Source organism: Oncorhynchus mykiss, chromosome 17, assembly GCF_013265735.2.
Source record: "Oncorhynchus mykiss isolate Arlee chromosome 17, USDA_OmykA_1.1, whole genome shotgun sequence".
In the NCBI taxonomy this organism is placed as follows: Eukaryota; Metazoa; Chordata; class Actinopteri; order Salmoniformes; family Salmonidae; genus Oncorhynchus; species Oncorhynchus mykiss.
The window spans coordinates 41509667-41528494 of NC_048581.1; the positions used below are offsets into that span (position 1 = coordinate 41509667).

The following is an 18828-nucleotide window of genomic DNA, read 5'->3' on the forward strand; positions in this document are numbered from 1 at the left end:
TACTGTTTGTATTTATTTTTGCACAATTGCGTTGAAAGAAAATATTTTTTCTCTTGACTGTCAATGTATAAACTATGTACTGTGAAAATGTCATGTGAATGAACTCATGAGAATAAATGCATGGTCGCCCTATTTGATTCAGTTTAATCCATCTTTGAGGACTACATGAAGATAGTTATATGTAAAATGCCTAATAATTAAGAAGAAAAAACAATGTACCTTTTTTTTTTTTACAAGGGCATGGGATTTGGGAAGAATGAGAATTAAAGCTCAGAGTATGTAGACAGGCCTTTAGGGCATAGGCTACATCAAATTGAAACGTTGAGGCCTACACACAATGTATTTAATTGATTTAACAGAATTCTCCAATGCGAGTTTTTCCAGTGGTCATATCCTAAATTAATATAATCTACTTATCCGCAGAGTAGAGTTCCAGAGTTCTACTACTCTAAGTAGAATCTAAGGCAGTTACAACTCTGCTGCCATCTTGTGACAGGAATTATTAAAGCCTTGACACCTTCGTGTGACTTAAATGACATTTGCAATTTGCGCTCTTTTGGGTTCATTTACACTTTCATGGTCGTGTGCTAAAAGTAGGCTAATATAATTGAAATCCAAATATACCTTAAATCCTATAATCCCACTCTTAAACCTGAAAAACACGTGCAGTGTCATGAAAAGTTGAGGTACAGTAGTTACAGTAAAAAAAGCAGTAGTTTGGCGACACACCCAAAATACAAATTGAAAGGGACAACAAAAAAATCCCGTATTGAGTCGACCTAATGCACCTTTATTTGTACACACTACTATAATATGTTGTTCCATATAAAAAAATGCATTTTGTAAGTAAAAGGACAGTCTTTATTTTGACATATGTTTGTTCAACCCTCAACCCAAACAAAGCGGGAAAAAGCATATCAAAAGGTAAATATTTAAATAAAAATGAAATATGCACATGTGAATAAAACCTTATTTTTCTCCCATTATATTTTGATGGGTGGTGGGTGACAAGCTATTTGGAGGAAACATTCAAATTAAGTATAGACATAAGTAATGAGCTTATTGAAAGCATGTTTTGAATGAACACTACAAAAACACTCACTATTCCACTTCCTATACAACAAAAATAAACTAGGCCCTTGTGATATAATTTCAAAACATTTATATGTCATATTGCATAGCAAACCATAATGACTTGCCAAATCTACATCTATCCATACCTAGATAAGACCTACATATAATACAGCCATTCCTAGAAAAAGGAGCATTAATAGTGCTTCCTATAGGCTATTGATTCATTAGCCTGAGCCAAGAATACCTATAAGAAAAATGTCAACTTCCTGAAGACTTTACTTGAAGGATGCCGACATAAGCTTCATAACCCTCATATTACACATTCATAAGCAGTAGCAAGTTGATATTGCCTTCGTCACAGAAATGCAGAAATGTGAATTATCAACTTGCGGTTGTTGACATAAGCATTTATGAAATGCTCACGTACTTCTTATGAATGTGTTAAGTATGGGTTATGAATGTGTTATTAATAACCTTTTATAGATACCCTTCAAATACACAATCTGGTTGTGTGTTGCCTGCCATGACCACTTGGTGGTGATCTAGGGGAGGTGAAGTAATTTAGAAATGGTAGGGGGTGTGGGTGACCCAGTTGGACGTCTGGTCTTTGGTGCGTTTGGCTGAACTGTGGCTGGTGAAGAGAGATTTGTAGGTCTCCGACTTCTCTTCCATGGTCTGGATGGACCTCTTGCTTCCGGTTGCCGCCGAGGGTGTAACCACCTTGGTGCTGGAAGAAGCAGGGGGTTCAAGGACTGCTAGCGGGAGAAGACAAAATTACCATTAATTGTGTAGGCTAAAATCAAATATAATTTTTGGGTGCCAAATAAAAATTTGCCTTCTGGCTACCTCAACCCCCCTAAATACACACACACACTTGAAGGGTTTAATGCTTTCCTCAATATTACAATGACAGTTATAACGTTAGAAACATCATGCTGCTGAGTTATGAACTGTATGGAGAGGTTATAGTGTCTGAAAAACAAGATCTAACGTTAGTGCAAATGCTAACTAGAATTAGCGCAATGACTGGCAGTCTATAGTAACTGGCAACATGCTAGTACATACCATATAGACTTATAGTCATTAAGTTAATGCTAGTTAGCATTGGCTGGTGAAACTACCTCTGAAGTTCCTTCATACTGGATGCAGAGACATAAATGGTATCCATGAGCTCATCTGACACTTGGGGAAGTAGATAAAGGGCCTCAAAATCCTGAAGTATCCCTTCCTAGTAAAATAAACCACAAATACCTGGCTGGCTGTTGTCTCCACCATTTTGTGTTGAAGTTTGGCCCTCTGAAGAAACAGTTTCAGTGGACTCTGGATTTTCTATATAGGAACAAAAGAGATGAATGTTAACAAGAAATACATAGAACGTTTTAACAAACATCTATAACACTCTGGCATTTTGGGGAGAAAAACAGAATGTTTCCAAAACATTTCATGAAGCTCCTGTCTGTCTGAAAAGAGAGGTACAATCTTTTACAATAGTGTGAATATGATGAATTATTTGAACATTATGTATGTTCCAAAAGCTAATCAATGTAGGCTGGAGTGGGTCAAACCAAATGTTGACCTGACAAACATCCATCTACCTCAGATCAATACATTTTCTCATTGAAGCTATAAGTTAGAGTGCAATATTTAAGTGACAATGCCCGAGAAGCCGGTGTTTGGAGGATGGTAACATGTGGAACGGACATTGGCCGGAATGCAGTTTTAACCAATCAGTAAGTCAGGATTATTCCCACCCGTTGCATAAAGGCTAACATGGACCTTCTGTTTCTAACCACTGTGCGCTAAAAGCGCATTCCAGCTGATATCTATTCCCCAAGTTACCATGCCTATTTACCATGTTCCATCTGACTACGCAATCCACTGTCTCATCAGCCCAGCTATGCAATTTATAAACTTGATGTCCACTATAAAAATAATTTAGACATTATCTAATTTCTTTTAGACAAACATTTAGTTTAACAGCAGAGATTTGTATAAACCTTGATGTCTGTCTCTCCGAACATTTGCAACATTGTTTCAATATTCAAATTAGATCGGCAGCTGTCCCATAGTAATGAACAGCTGTCGGGATAAGACAGGCAGGCAGCTTTTCTCAGCCAGTTGAAATCATGAATCAATATAATTTTTATGGATATATACAAAGACCTTTTAATAGAAAACAGGACAAACAAAACGAAGTGCAGATAGTTTGCGGTCTTTCCAGCTCCAGTTTGAAACTGTGTTAGCTGTATTGTTGGCTAGCTTCTCTGAACAACAGTGTCCTGAAGAGAGAGCATATTCTTTGCACAGGGGGGAAATAGCACATCGTTAGCTCATTGCTTTGGATGTACAGCGCAGGCGGAAAGCATTCAGACCCCTTGACTGTTTCCACATTTTGTTCGATTAAATTGTTTTCTCTCTTCAATCTACACTTAATACCCCATAATGACAAAGCAAAAACCAGTTTAGAAATTATAGTACATTTCTTACAAAACAAAAACACCTTATTTACATAAGTATTCAGATCATTTGCTATAAGACTTGAATTGAGCTCAGGTGCATCCTGTTTCCATTGATCATCTTTGATGTTTCCACAACTTGATTGGAGTCCAACTGTGGTAAATTCAATTGATTGGACATGATTTTGAAAAGGCACACACCTGTCTATATAAGGTCCCACGGTTGACAGTGCATGTCAGCACAAAAACCAAGCCATGAGGTCGAAGGAAATGTCAGTAGAGCTCCGAGACAGGATTGTGTCGAGGCACAGATCTGGGGAAGGGTTTCACATTTCTGCAGCATTGAATGTCCCCAAGAACACAGTGGCCTCCATTATTCTTAAACGGAACAAGTTTGGAATTACCAAGACTCTTTCAAAGAGCTGGCCGCCCGGCCAAACTGAACAATCGGGGGAGAAGGTAAGGGAACCTTCCGGAAGGACAACCATCTCTGCAGCACTCCACCAATCAGGCCTTTATGGTAGAGTAGCCAGACAGAAGCCACTCCTCATTAAAAGGCACATGACAGCCCACTTGGAGTATGCAAAGAGGCACCTAAAAGACTGACTATGAGAAAGAAGATTCTCTGGTCTGATGAAGCCAAGATTGAACTTTTTGGCCTGAATGCAAAGCGTCACGTCTGGAAAAAACCTGGCACCATCCCTACGGTGAAGCATAGTAGTGGCAGCTTCATGCTGTGGGGATGTTTTTTAGCACAAGGGACTTGGAGACCAGTTGAGGGGAAGATGAACGGAGCAAATTACAGAGAGATCCTTGATGAAAACCTGCTCCAGAGCGCTCAGGACCTCAGACTGGGACGAAGGTTCACCTTCCAACAGGACAACAACCCTTAGCACACAGCCAAGACAGTGCAGGAGTTGTATTTATTTTTATTTCACCTTTATTTCAACCAGGTAGGCAAGTTGAGATCAAGTTCTCATTTGCAACTGCGACCTGGCCAAGATAGAGAAAAGCAGTTTGACACATACAACAGAGTTACATACAATCAATAATACAGTAGAAAAGTCTATATACAGCATGTGCAAATGACGTAGGATAAGGGAGGTAAGGCAATAAATAGGCCACGGTGGCAAAGTAATTACAATATAGCAATTAAACACTGGAATGGGAGAATGTGCAGAAGATTAATGTGCAAGTAAATCAAATCAAATCAAATTTTATTTGTCACATACACATGGTTAGCAGATGTTAATGCGAGTGTAGCGAAATGCTTGTGCTTCTAGTTCCGACAATGCAGTAATAACCAACAAGTAATCTAACTAACAATTCCAAAACTACTGTCTTATACACACAAGTGTAAGGGGATAAAGAATATGTACATAAAGATATATGCATGAGTGATGGTACAGAGCGGCATAGCCCACTTGCCCACGCAAGATACAGTAGATGGTATCGAGTACAGTATATACATATGAGATGAGTATGTAAACAAAGTGGCATAGTTAAAGTGGCTAGTGATACATGTATTACATAAAGATGCAGTAGATGATATAGAGTACAGTATATACGTATACATATGAGATGAATAATGTAGGGTATGTAAACATTATATTAGGTAGCATTGTTTAAAGTGGCTAGTGATATATTTTACATCATTTCCCATCAATTCCCATTATTAAAGTTGCTGGAGTTGAGTCAGTGTGTTGGCAGCAGCCACTCAATGTTAGTGGTGGCTGTTTAACAGATTGATGGCCTTGAGATAGAAGCTGTTTTTCAGTCTCTCGGTCCCAGCTTTGATGCACCTGTACTGACCTCGCCTTCTGGATGATAGCGGGGTGAACAGGCAGTGGCTCGGGTGGTTGTTGTCCTTGATGATCTTTATGGCCTTCCTGTAACATCGGGTGGTGTAGGTGTCCTGGAGGGCAGGTAGTTTGCCCCCGGTGATGCCTTGTGCAGACCTCACTACCCTCTGGAGAGCCTTACGGTTGTGGGCGGAGCAGTTGCTGTAGCAGGCGGTGATACAGCCCGCCAGGATGCTCTTGATTGTGCATCTGTAGAAGTTTGTAAGTGCTTTTGGTGACAAGCCATTTTTTCTTCAGCCTCCTGAGGTGCTGCGCATTCTTTACGATGCTGTCTGTGTGGGTGGACCAATTCAGTTCGTCTGTGATGTGTATGCCGAGGAACTTAACTTGCTACCCTCTCCACTACTGTTCCATCGATGTGGATAGGGGGGTGTTCCCTCTGCTGTTTCCTGAAGTCCACAATCATCTCCTTAGTTTTGTTGACGTTGAGTGTGAGGTTATTTTCCTGACACCACACTCCGAGGGCCCTCACCTCCTCCCTGTAGGCCATCCCGTCGTTGTTGGTAATCAAGCCTTCCCTCTCTTGTGTCGTCCGCAAACTTGATGATTGAGTTGAAGGCGTGCGTGGCCACGCAGTCGTGGGTGAACAGGGAGTACAGGAGAGGGCTCAGAACGCACCCTTGTGGGGCCCCAGTGTTGAGGATCAGCGGGGTGGAGATGTTGTTGCCTACCCTCACCACCTGCGGGCAGCCCGTCAGGAAGTCCAGTACCCAGTTGCACAGGGCAGGGTCTCGAGCTTGATGACGAGCTTGGAGGGTACTATGGTGTTACATGCCGAGCTGTAGTCGATGAACAGCATTCTCACGTAGGTATTCCTCTTGTCCAGATGGGTTAGGGCAGTGTGCAGTGTGGTTGAGATTGCATCGTCTGTGGACCTATTTGGGCAGTAAGCAAATTGGAGTGGGTCTAGGGTGTGGAGGTGATATGGTCCTTGACTAGTCTCTCAAAGCACTTCATGATGACGGAAGTGAGTGCTACGGGGCGGTAGTCATTTAGCTCAGTTAACTTAGCTTTCTTGGGAACAGGAACAATGGTGGCCCTCTTGAAGCATGTGGGAACAGCAGACTGGGATAGGGATTGATTGAATATGTCCGTAAACACACCAGCCAGCTGGTCTGCGCATGCTCTGAGGGCGCGGCTGGGGATGCCGTCTGGGCCTGCACCCTTGCGAGGGTTAACACGTTTAAATGTTTTACTCACCTTGGCTGCAGTGAAGGAGAGGCCGCATGTTTTGGTTGCAGGCCGTGTCAGTGGCACTGTATTGTCCTCAAAGCGGGCAAAAAAGTTATTTAGTCTGCCTGGGAGCAAGACATCCTGGTCCGTGACGGGGCTGGTTTTCTTTTTGTAATCCGTGATTGACTGTAGACCCTGCCACATACCTCGTGTCTGAGCCGTTGAATTGAGATTCTACTTTGCCTCTATACTGACGCTTAGCTTGTTTGATTGCCTCGCGGAGGGAATAGCTGCACTGTTTGTATTCGGTCATGTTTCCGGTCACCTTGCCCTGATTAAAAGCAGTGGTTCGCACTTTCAGTTTCAAGCGAATGCTGCCATCAATCCACGGTTTCTGGTTTGGGAATGTTTTAATCGTTGCTATGAGAACGACATCTTCAACACACGTTCTAATGAACTCGCACACCGAATCAGCGTATTCGTCAATGTTGTTGTCTGACGCAATACGAAACATATCCCAGTCCACGTGATGGAAGCAGTCTTGGAGTGTGGAAGCAGATTGGTCGGATCAGCGTTGAACAGACCTCAGCGTGGGAGCTTCTTGTTTTAGTGTCTGTCTGTAGGCAGGGATCAACAAAATGGAGTCGTGGTCAGCTTTTCCGAAAGGAGGGCGGGGCAGGGCCTTATATGCGTTGCGGAAGTTAGAATAGCAGTGATCCAAGGTTTTGCCAGCCCTGGTTGCGCAATCGATATGCTGATACAATTTAGGGAGTCTTGTTTTCAGATAAGCCTTGTTAAAATCCCCAGCTACAATGAATGCAGCCTCAGGATGTATGGATTCCAGTTTGCAATGAGTCAAATAAAGTTCGTTCAGAGCCATCGATGTGTCTGCTTGGGGGGGGAATATATACGGCTGTGATTATAATCGAAGAGAATTCCCTTGGTAGATAATGCGGTCAACATTTGATTGTGAGGAATTCTAAATCAGGTGAACAGAAGGACTTGAGTTCCTGTATGCTTTTGTGACCACACCACGTCTCGTTAGCCATAAGGCATACGCCCACGCCCCTCTTCTTACCAGAAAGATGTTTGTTTCTGTCGGCGCGATGCGTGGAGAAACCAGCTGGCTGCACCGACTCCGATAGCGTCTCTCCAGTGAGCCATGTTTCCGTGAAGCAAAGAACGTTACAGTCTCTGATGTCCCTCTGGAATGGTACCCTTGCTCGGATTTCATCAACCTTGTTGTCAAGAGACTGGACATTGGCGAGAAGTATACTGGGGAGTGGTGCACGATGTGCCCGTCTCCGGAGTCTGACCAGAAGACCGCTACGTTTCCCTTTTTTACGAAGTCGTTTTTTTGGGTCGCCGGCTGGGATCCATTCCGTTGTCCTGGGTGAAAGGCAGAACACAGGATCCGCTTCGCGAAAGTCATATTCTTGGTCGTACTGATGGTGAGTTGACGCTGCTCTTATATTCAGTAGTTCTTCTCGACTGTATGTAATGAAACCTAAGATGACCTGGGGTACTAATGTAAGAAATAACACGTAAAAAAAACAAAAAAACGCAAATCTCTGTCGGCGCCGGAAGTATAAGTAGTGTGCAAGTAGAGATACTGGGGTGTAAAGGGGCTATATCTGTTCCTGGTTCTACATTTTTTGAATGGGGCATGCTTATTTAAGATGGTGAGGAAGGCACTTTTAAAGAATAAACAGGCATCCTCTACTGACGGGATGAGGTTGATACCCGGGCCAGGTCGATTAGAAAGGCCTGCTTGCTGTGAAGTGTTTTAGGGAGCGTTTGACAGTGATGGGTGGTCGTTTGACCGTAGACCCATTACAGATGCAGGCAATGAGGCAGCGATCGCTGAGATCTTGGTTAGGATGATATCTATGAGGGTGCACGTGTTTACAGATTTGGGGTTGTACCTGGTGGGTTCATTGATCATTTGTGTGAGATTGAGGGCATCAGCTTAGATTGTAGGATGGCCGGGGTGTTAAGCATGTCACAGTTGAGGTCACCTATCAGCACGAGCTCTGAAGATAGATGGGGGGCAATCAATTCACATATGGTGTCCAGGGCACAGCTGGGGGTAGAGGGTTGTCTAAAGAAAGCGGCAACGGTGAGAGACTTGTTTCTGGAAAGGTGGATTGTTAAAAGTAGAAGCTCTCTCTGCAGGCTCTCTCTGCAGTAGATTGCAACACCGCCCCCTTTGGCAGTTCTATCTTGTCGGAAAATGTTACAGTTAGGGATGGAAATTTCAGGGGTTTTGGGTGTCTTCCTAAGCCAGGATTCAGACACAGCTAGGACATCCGGGTTGGCAGAGTGTGCTAAAGCAGAGAATAAAACACTTTTATGGAGGCGGCTTCTAATGTTAACATGCATGAAACCAAGGCTTTTACGGTTACAGAAGAAAAACAAATGAGAGCACCTGGGAAGTAAGAGTGGAGCTAGGCACTGCAGGGCCTGGACTAACCTCCATCACCAGAGGAACAGAGGAGGAGTAGGATAAGGATACGGCTAAAGGCTATCAGGACTGGTCATCTAGTGCGTTCAGAGCAGAGCAAAATGAGCAGGTTTCTGGGCGCGATAGAATAGATTCAAGGCATAATGTACAGACAGAGGTATGGTAGTATGGGAGTACATTGGAGGTAAACCTAGGCATTGAGTAATGATAAGAGATATTGTCTCTAGAGACGTTTAAACCAGGTAATGTCACCGCATATGTGGGCGGTGGAACTAAATGGTAGGTTAAGGCATATTGAGCAGGGCTAGAGGCTCTACAGTGAAATAAGACAATCACTAACCAGGACAGTAATGGACAAGGCATATTGATATTAAGGAGAGGCATGTGTAGCCGGGTGATCAATAGGGGTCCAGTGAGTGGTTGGAGACACGGCGATTTAGACAGCTAGCAGACCGGGGCTAGCGAGCTAGCAGACCGGGGCTAGCGAGCTAGCAGACCGGGGCTAGCGAGCTAGCAGAAAATCTGGAAAATCTGTTTTAGCCTCCGCGTGTGGTGACGTCGATAGACCAGACCGGAGCTAGTCGTGATGGATTAGTAGGGTTCCGAGTAGCAGAGGGGTCCATGTCCAAATTGTCAAAATAGGTATAGTGGCCTGAGAAATTGGCCGATGGATCTATACAGCTAACAGTCCAATATGCTCTAGACAGCTAGCGGGCTGTGGCTAGCAGGCCGCGGCTAGTGGATGGGCATTCAGTAGACGTCGCGATGTAGAGGCCAGTTGAGTAGCCCCTTGAGCAGATGGTCCAGTCGCGATGGATCGGCGAGGTTCCGTGCCCCGTACCGGCAGTAGAAAGGGGTATTTTATTGTAGCACAGGAGTGGCCTCTTTAGCTAGCCGGGAGAAAGGGCCTAGCATGGGCTAGCTACAGGCTAACTGGTGCTTGCTCTGGGACCGACATTAGCCAGTAGTCACTTGGATAGCAACTAGCTAGCTGCGATGATCCACATGAAAATGTCCAGAGCTTGCGGTAGGAATCCGGTGAAATGGAGAGAAAATAGGTCCGGTATGCTCTGGTTTAAGTCGCGTTGTACAGACTGGCGAGAGCTTTCCGAGCTAATGGTTAGCTGATGACCACTAGCAGTGGTTGGCTGACTACTAGCTAGTAGCTAGTGAGCTGGTTAGCTTCTGTTGGGGCATTCCAGATTTGAGGTGAATAAAAATACTTTAGAAAAAAAACAGATCCGCACCACATTGGGTGAGGTGGGTTGAAGGAGAGTGTTTTGAAGTTGAGTTAAAAAAATTTTTAAAAAAAGGGTCTGAATACTTATGTAAATGTTATTTCAGTTTGTAAATATTTCTAAATGGTTTGTCATTATGGAGGTAGTGTGTATAGATTGATGGGGGGGGGGGGGGACAATTTATCAATTTTTGAATAATGCTGTAACGTAACAAAATGTAGAAAAAGTCAAGGTGTCTGAATACTTTCCGAATACACTGTATTTAAATAAATATCACTTCAAAACAGCTTAAACAAACGCAAATGCAGCTACTTTGCTGTTATTCTGGCTGCAATGTTTGACATTACTGTAAGTTAGCTGTAGTTGGCTAGCTAGCAAGCATGGGATTAGAATGTTGCCAGCCAGTATGGCATTGGAACATTTAGAACGAACAACTCGGTTGCGGCCATAGATACAGAACAAAAAGACAATGACTGGGTCGCGTCTCTGGAACTCGAACCGATAGAACGAACGTCCAGCTGGTTTGGGTAGCAACCCTAGATTTGTGTCGCGACTATTTTGGATGGATGAAATAGTATGAATTTTTTTTTATCAAGATAATGAAAATATGTAAATCATTATTTGAATATGTTGGGGTAACCCAGTGTATAAAAGCGATAATGCCCTCGAAGCAGGTGTTTGGAGGATATATTGGCACGGTTTGCCAGCCCTCTACAATATATCCTCCAAACACCAGCTTCTCGGGCATTATCAAATAAATAACTAACCAGTAAGGCACAAACCTATACACATACATACAGACTAAGCAATACAGAGCGGCACCCTATTGCCTACATAGTGCTCTAATTTTGACCAGATCAATACATAAGTGCAATACATAGGCAATAGGGCGCCGTTTAGCCAAAGTCTACATAATACAATGTAAATGTGTTCTATTACGCAACCAAAAGCAGCCAAAACAAATATGAGCAATTGGTGTTTGAGCAACTAATAAGGTCAAGCTTTGCATGGTTACTTTACTAGCTCATGTCATTGGCCCTTGTGGACATATTTTCCATCACTATGTAGATCTCTGTCAGACATAATCTTAGATGACTGAAGATTGATGTGATTGGCATGTTATGCTTTTTAATGGTATTTACACCTGTGTTTCCCATAGATTAAATGTTAATCAATTCTATTGAAAGTCCAAATTATTTTAAGTGGGTGGCAACTGAGCTAGGCGGGGGGTTAAATATCAATATAGAAAAGCAAAACTAATTCATTCTGCAAACTGGTTGCACCAATTTCTGCCTGTGTGTATATAAAACCAAAATATGATATTTGTCAAGCATCATCGTCACTTCCTACCTTTTGAGTCAGATGGCTTGGCAACAGTCTCTGCAACTTTGTTCTTCTTTGGTTTCTAGAAGAAAAAAAAGATCATTAGCTAGGTTTCCATCCAATTGACGACAGATTTTCATGCAAATAGTCTTGAATCTGCATCAAACAATATGGACATTTTCCCACCAGAGACTTGTTTCCATCAAACTGACCTTTTGTGGATAAAAGGCTCTGCGTGATGACATAGTGCACATAAAAAATTACTTTTGTTGCTAAATTCCCATGCACCGAATGAAAAATACAAGTTAAATGGATTTCCAGCACATTTTCAACTCTACTGATGGTTTAGTCACAAAAACTTGTTTAGAAAATGTGCCCACTCTGGTCTTGGCATATGCGCTCTAGCCAACAGCTCGCAGATACAGTGCTGGTAGGCTACCTACATTATGAGATTATTATGGATAAGAGTGATATTATTTGTATTTGTCAAATGGCAGCCAAGCATGGATCATAATGTCACCAGAATAAAACCCTGGATATTTATTGGAAAGGAGCATCAAGCGCATCACCATGTGAAGTTTATGATAAAACATTTAAAAAAGTTATGTATCCTGATAAACTGCACGCTTTCCCAAATCGTAGTGGGAGGACCACACAACATATCGCCACATGACTCCAAGTTCACATCAATATGATTGTTATTATATCAATATTTGCTAATAAAGTCGTTTCCACCGCCATTTCCCGCACAATTCATTTAACCGACACAAAAAGATTCCACCACGAAAGAATTGTCTTGTTGGCATTTATACAATTGTACCAGCATTTTGTGTTTCCATCAGCCCATTACTTTTTTTTATGCATCATGTAATTAATCCGCATGAAATGGTTGGATGGAAACGTGGTTAATGTTACAGTAAATTCCAGGTAACTGACATAACCGGTAAGGGGAGAATCTTTACTTCCACTTACAGTAAGTACAATTTTCACTGACATCAATGCATGTCTACATTTTTTATTAGAAAACTCTACGAATGTGTACCTTTGATGCCTTGGCCTTGGCCCTCTTCTCCTCCATTTTCTCCCTCAGTTTTTCCACCTCTTCCTTGGTCCCGTTGAGGACGACAAGGTTTTCGTCTTTGAACGGGTCGCCACACTGCAACCAAGAGAAGGTTTAGTTAAGCCCAGACATTCATATACATTATTTTCATGACATATGTTATGCTTTTGAGTATCTTATTTGAATCCATTAATTTAACATTACGGGGATGGTTTATGAAAGGAAAACACGTGTAGGGATTCTAAACTCCCCTACGGGTATGTCGTCTTGTATTTTATTCACAATGTACAATGCAAATATAGGAACATATAAACATGTATTTTGTGTACTTTAGAGCCACAACAACAAGGACATGAAGCAAGAAGGTGATGATGGGGGGGGGGGGGGGGGGGGGGGGGGTAATAGTTACATATCAGGATATTATTTTTGACAATATATAGTATAGTATTATTTTGACAATATCGCAATATTATTTTTGCGCTAGTTGTCTGTACCTGCATCAAAACGTATGTATTTTTCCTTCATAGTTTGTTCTCCATCTACTTTTTAAATAGGGAGCTTTTATTTCCATGACTGATCAAAACTAACTTTCTCATGGCTCTCTCTTGTCCCTCTGCAGCAGACATATAGTGAGCATTATATTTGGACCATGGAATCTCAAAATCACAGTATTGAATCGCAATACAAATATCATTCTGAAAATGGAAATACATAATCGTATCGGCACCTAAATATCGTGATTATATTGTATCGTGAGGTGACTGGCAATTCCCAGCCCTAGTAAATAATACTATCCAAATCTCAATGGAACATAGTTACTTACAATCACAAAACAATAAATAACCTAAGTCTAGTACTAAGATAGTGGTGGCCAAATATATTGGCACCCATTTTTTAAAAATACAATGTTAGCCTAATTAAGCTAACTAAAACAAAATGGCACCCAGGAACTAATACTTGAGATAAAAAACAAAAAAAGGTGCCTTCTTGTAGCCATTAAAGAGCTTCTTCTTTGGCCCACTCGAGTGGTGCCTTCCACTAACTGCCGTTTTCACATCTCGCCATAGGTTTGATGGAATTCGGATTTGGAGTCGTTGCTGGACACTCCAGAACAGTTCAATGTTTGTTCCTGGGTGCTTTTTGATGTGTGTTTGGGTTGTTGTCCGGCTGGAAGACCCACAACCTTCAACAGAGACCCATTTTTGGTTCTGCAATGTTGACAATCCAATAACATGTGGAGACTAGGCCTGTGGTTTTCACAAAAATTTGTCAGCCAGTGATTGTCAAGCAACTAACTGCCGGCCTCACGGCAATTGACAGTTAATGAATATAAAACATTTAGCATCTCCTGGCTTCCACACCTCCTAAATCCATTATTTATTTTAGACCGGTCTAAAGTAGAATGTAGAAAATGTAATCTATTTCAGAATAAAATAAATAGCATACTCTGAGTTGTCCTTATGTTAGGTCCTGATGTGGATATACCAAATGGCTATGGGCTGCACTAGTTCATTTAGCAGAAAATATTTACTTATTATTCCGTGTCATTATTTTATAGTATGAAGAATACAATTGAACAAAGCTGAATAAAATGTGTGCCTCAGATTTCTGCCTCGACACAACCCTGTCTCGGAGCTCTACGGACAATTCTTTCGTCCTCGTGGCTTGGATTTTGCTCCGACATGCACTTTCAACTGTGGGACCTTATATAGACAGGTGTGTGCCTTTCCAAATCATGTCCAATCAATTGCATTTGCAACAGGTGGACTCCAATCAAGTTTTAGAAACATCTCAAGGTTGATCAATGGAAACAGGATGCAGCTGAGCTCAATTTTGAGTAACATAGCAAAGGGTCTGAATACTTTGTAGATAAGGTATTCCTGTTTTTAATTTAACACATTCGCAAACATTTTAAAAACCTGTTTTTGCTTTGTCATTATGGGGTATACTTTCCACATGTACTGTATGTGGTTTCAAGCAGCGTGCACGCAAAGAGTTGTAGAAAATAAATATGCAGTATGACTATCACACATTCGGTACTTGGTATTTTATTAGGATCCCCATTAGCTGTTGCAAAGGCAGCAACTACTCTACCTGGGGTCCACACAAAACATGAGGCATAATACAGAATGACTTAATACAGAACATCAAAAGACAAGCACAGCTCAAGGACAGAACTACATACAGGCACACCTAGCCTACATATCAATGCATACACACAAACTCACAAATCTAGGTCAAATAGGGGAGAGTCGTTGTGCAGCGAGGTGTTTATCTGTGTTTTGAAACCAGGTTTGTTGTTTTTTTGAGCAATATGAGATGGAAGGAAGTTCCATGCAATAAGGACTCTATGTAATACTGTACGCTTTCTTGAATCTGTTCTGGATTTGGGGACTGTGAAAATACCCCTGGTGGCATGTCTGGTGGGATACGTGTATGTGTCAGAGCTGTGTGTAAGTTAACTATGCAAACAATTTTGTATTTTCAACACATTGTTTCTTATATAAATAAGTGATGCAGTCAGTCTCTCCTCAACTCTAAGCCAAGAGAGACTGGCATGCATAGTATTTATAAATCAGCCCTCTGATTACAATTAAGAGCAAAACGTGCCACTCTGTTCTGGGCCAGCTGCAGTTTAACTAGGTCTTTCCTTGCAGCACTGGACAACACAGCGGGACAATAATCAAGATTAGACAAAACTAGAGCCTACAGCCTTGCTTTTATGATTTTTGTGTCAAAAAAGCAGAGCATCCCTATATTCCGGCTAGACCTCTCCCCATCTATACCGGCTAGACCTCTCCCCATCTATTGAATCTATATGTTTTGACCATGACAGTTTACAATCTAGTCTCCTTAACTTGTTCAACAGCCACACCATCCATTACCAGATTCAGCTGAGGTCTAGCACTTAAGGGTTTCAGTGACTCCATTAGCTGTGGTTGCTGATGCATATATGGTTGAATCATCCGCATACATGGACACATGCTTTGTTTAATGCCAGTGGCAGGTCATTGGTAAAAATCAAAAAGAGTAGAGGGCCTAGAGAGCTGTCCTGTGGTACACCACACTTTACATGTTTGACATTAGAGAAGCTTCCATTAAAGAAAACCCTTTGAGTTCTATTAGACAGATAGCTCTGAATCCACGACATGGCAGAAGTTGAAAAGCCATAGCACATACGTTTATTTAACAGGTTATGGTCAATAATATCAAAGGCCGCACTGAAATCTATCAGTACAGCTCCCACAATCTTTTTTCAACCAATCAGTCATTTATTGAGTGCCCTTCTCTATTATCATGCTGAAAGTTTGCTGTTAATTTGTTTAGTGAAATAGCATTGTATTTGGTCAAATAATTTTCCCAACAGTTTGCTAAGAGATGGCAGCAAGCTTATAGGTCTGCTTTTAGAACTAGTAAAAGCCGCTTTACCACTCTTAGGTAGCGGAATTACTTTGGCTTCCCTCCAGGCTTGAGGACAAAGACTTTCCTCTAGGCTCAGATTAAAAAGATGACAGATAGCCACTCCTATCGAGTCAGCTACCATTCTCAGTAGCTTTCCATCTAAGTTGTCAATGCCAGGTTTGTCATTATTGACCGATAACAATTTTTCCACCTCTCCCACACTAACTTTACAAAATTCAAACGCGCACTGCTTTTCTTTCACTATTTGTTTTTTTATGCATTAACACAATTGCTCACTGTTCATTGTGGGGATTTCCTGCCTAAGTTTGCCAATGAAATAATCATTAAAATAACTGGCAACATCAAATGGTTTTGTGATGAATAATCCATCTGACTCGATGAAAGATGGAGTTGAATTTGTCTTTCAGTCCATAATTTCATTTAAAGGACTCCAAAGTTTTTTTTTCAATCATTCTTTATATCATTGATCTTGGCTTCATAATAAAGTTTATTTTTCTTTTTGCTGAGTTTAGTCACATTTCTCAATTTGCAGAAAGTAAGCCAGTCAGATGTGCAGCCAGACTTATTAGCCACTCCTTTTGACCCATCTCTTTCAACCATTGTTTTTCAATTCCTCATCAATCCATGGAGCCTTAACAGTTCTAACAGTCAATTTCTTAACAGGTGCAGGTTTATCAATAATTGGAAGAAGCATTTTCATAAATTCATCAAGTGCAGCGTCTGGATGCTCCTCATTAATCACATCAGACCAACAAATATTTTTAACATCATCCACATAAGAGTCACAGCAAAATCTTTTGTATGATCTCATACACTATTTCAGACCCAGCTGTTGGAACTTTGACTTTCCTGGATAAAGCCACTATATTGTGATCCAATGGGTACAGACATAGATTTAGAACAAAGTGTGATCGAAACATTTGGACAGTCTTGTTCCTGTATTGTTTGTAAACACCCTGGTAGGTTGATTAATAACCTGAACCAGATTACAGGCACTGATTACAGTAAGAAGCTTCCTCTTGAGTGGAGAGCTTGATTAAAACCAGTCAATATTCATGTCCCCAAGAAAGTAGACCTCTCTGTTTATGTCACATACACCATCAAGCATTTCACAAATTATTTAGACACTGACTGTTAGCACCTGGTGGCCTATAGCAATACCCCAAAAGAAAAGGCTTTAGATGTGCCAAGTGAACCTGCAACCACAACACTTCAACAACACTTGACATAAGATCTTCTCTAAGCATTACAGGGGCAAAAAATGTGTCAGTCAGCCACCAACTGTGCAAGTTCTCCCACTTAAAAAGATGAGGCCTGTTATTTTCATCATAGGTACACTTCAAATATGACAGACAAAATGAGGGGGGGAATCCAGAAAATGACATTGCAGGATTTTTAATGAATTTATTTGCAAATTATAGTGGAAAATAAGTATTTGGTCACCTACAAACAAGCAAGATTTCTGGCTCTCACAGACCTGTAACTTCTTCTTTAATAAGAGGCTCCTCTGTCCTCCACTCGTTACCTGTATAAAAGACACCTGTCCACAACCTCAAACAGTCACACTCCAAACTCCACTATGGCCAAGACCAAGGAGCTGTCAAAGGACACCAGAAACAAAATTGTAGACCTGCACCAGGCTGGGAAGACTGAATTTGCAATAGGTAAGCGGCTTGGTAGGAAATGGAGGACATACAAGACCACTGATAATCTCCCTCGATCTGGGGCTCCACGCAAGATCTCACCCCGTGGGGTCAAAATGATCACTAGAACGGTAAGCAAAAATCCCAGAACCACATGGGGGGACCTAGAGAATGACCTGCAGAGAGCTGGGACCAAAGTAACAAAGCCTACCATCAGTAACACACTACGCAGCCAGGGCCTCAAATCCTGCAGTGCCAGACATGTCCCACTGCTTAAGCCAGTACATGTCCAGGCCCGTCTGAAGTTTGCTAGAGAGCATTTGGATGATCCAGAAGAAGATTGGGAGAATGTCATATGGTCAGATGAAACCAAAATATAACTTTTTGGTAAAAACTCAACTCGTCGTGTTTGGAGGACAAAGAATGCTGTGTTGCATCCAAAGAAAACCATACCTACTGTGAAGCATGGGGGTGGAAACATCATGCTTTGGGGCTGTTTTTCAGCAAAGGGACCAGGACGACTGATCCGTGTAAAGGAAAGAATGAATAGGGCCATGTATCGTGAGATTTTGAGTGAAAACCTCCTTCCATCAGCAAGGGCATTGAAGATGGAACGTGGCTGGGTCTTTCAGCATGACAATGATCCCAAACACATCGCCCGGCCAACGAAGGAGTGGCTTCGTAAGAAGCATTTCAAGGTCCTGGAGTGGCCTAGCCAGTCTTCAGATCTCAACCACATAGAAAATCTTTGGAGGGAGTTGAAAGTCCGTGTTGCCCAGCAACAGCCCCAAAACATCACTGCTCTAGAGGAGATCTGCATGGAGGAATGGGCCAAAATACCAGTAACAGTGTGTGAAAACCTTGTGAAGACTTACAGAAAACGTTTGACCTCTGTCATTGCCAACAAAGGGTATATAACAAAGTATTGAGATAAACTTCTGTTATTGACCAAATACTTATTTTCCACTATAATTTGCAAATAAATAAATTAAAAATCCTACAAATCCTACAGGCCTCTCATCTTTTTAAGTGGCAGAACTTGCACAATTGGTGGCTGACTAAATACTTTTTTGCCCCACTGTAAACAGCATTACCTCCCCCAAAAGCATTTC

General features: G+C 41.8%; 1 protein-coding gene across 2 annotated transcripts in view; it reads right to left on the reverse strand.

Moving 5' to 3' along the window:
• Positions 1-769: 769 nt before the first annotated feature.
• Positions 770-18828, reverse strand: part of LOC110493896 (replication termination factor 2) — a 44600-nt gene continuing 26541 nt past the window's right edge. The window contains exons 6-9 of one of the 2 annotated variants that reach the window (XM_021568476.2): positions 12633-12746; positions 11618-11672; positions 2326-2403; positions 770-1826 (exon numbers count right to left, since the gene is read on the reverse strand). In XM_021568476.2, coding sequence (XP_021424151.2) covers positions 1636-1826; positions 2326-2403; positions 11618-11672; positions 12633-12746 — 438 coding nt within the window. In that variant the 3' untranslated portion in view covers positions 770-1635. Of the gene's footprint in view, positions 1830-2325; positions 2404-11617; positions 11673-12632; positions 12747-18828 lie in introns of both variants that reach the window. The other variant, XM_021568475.2, reaches the window with a different exon arrangement.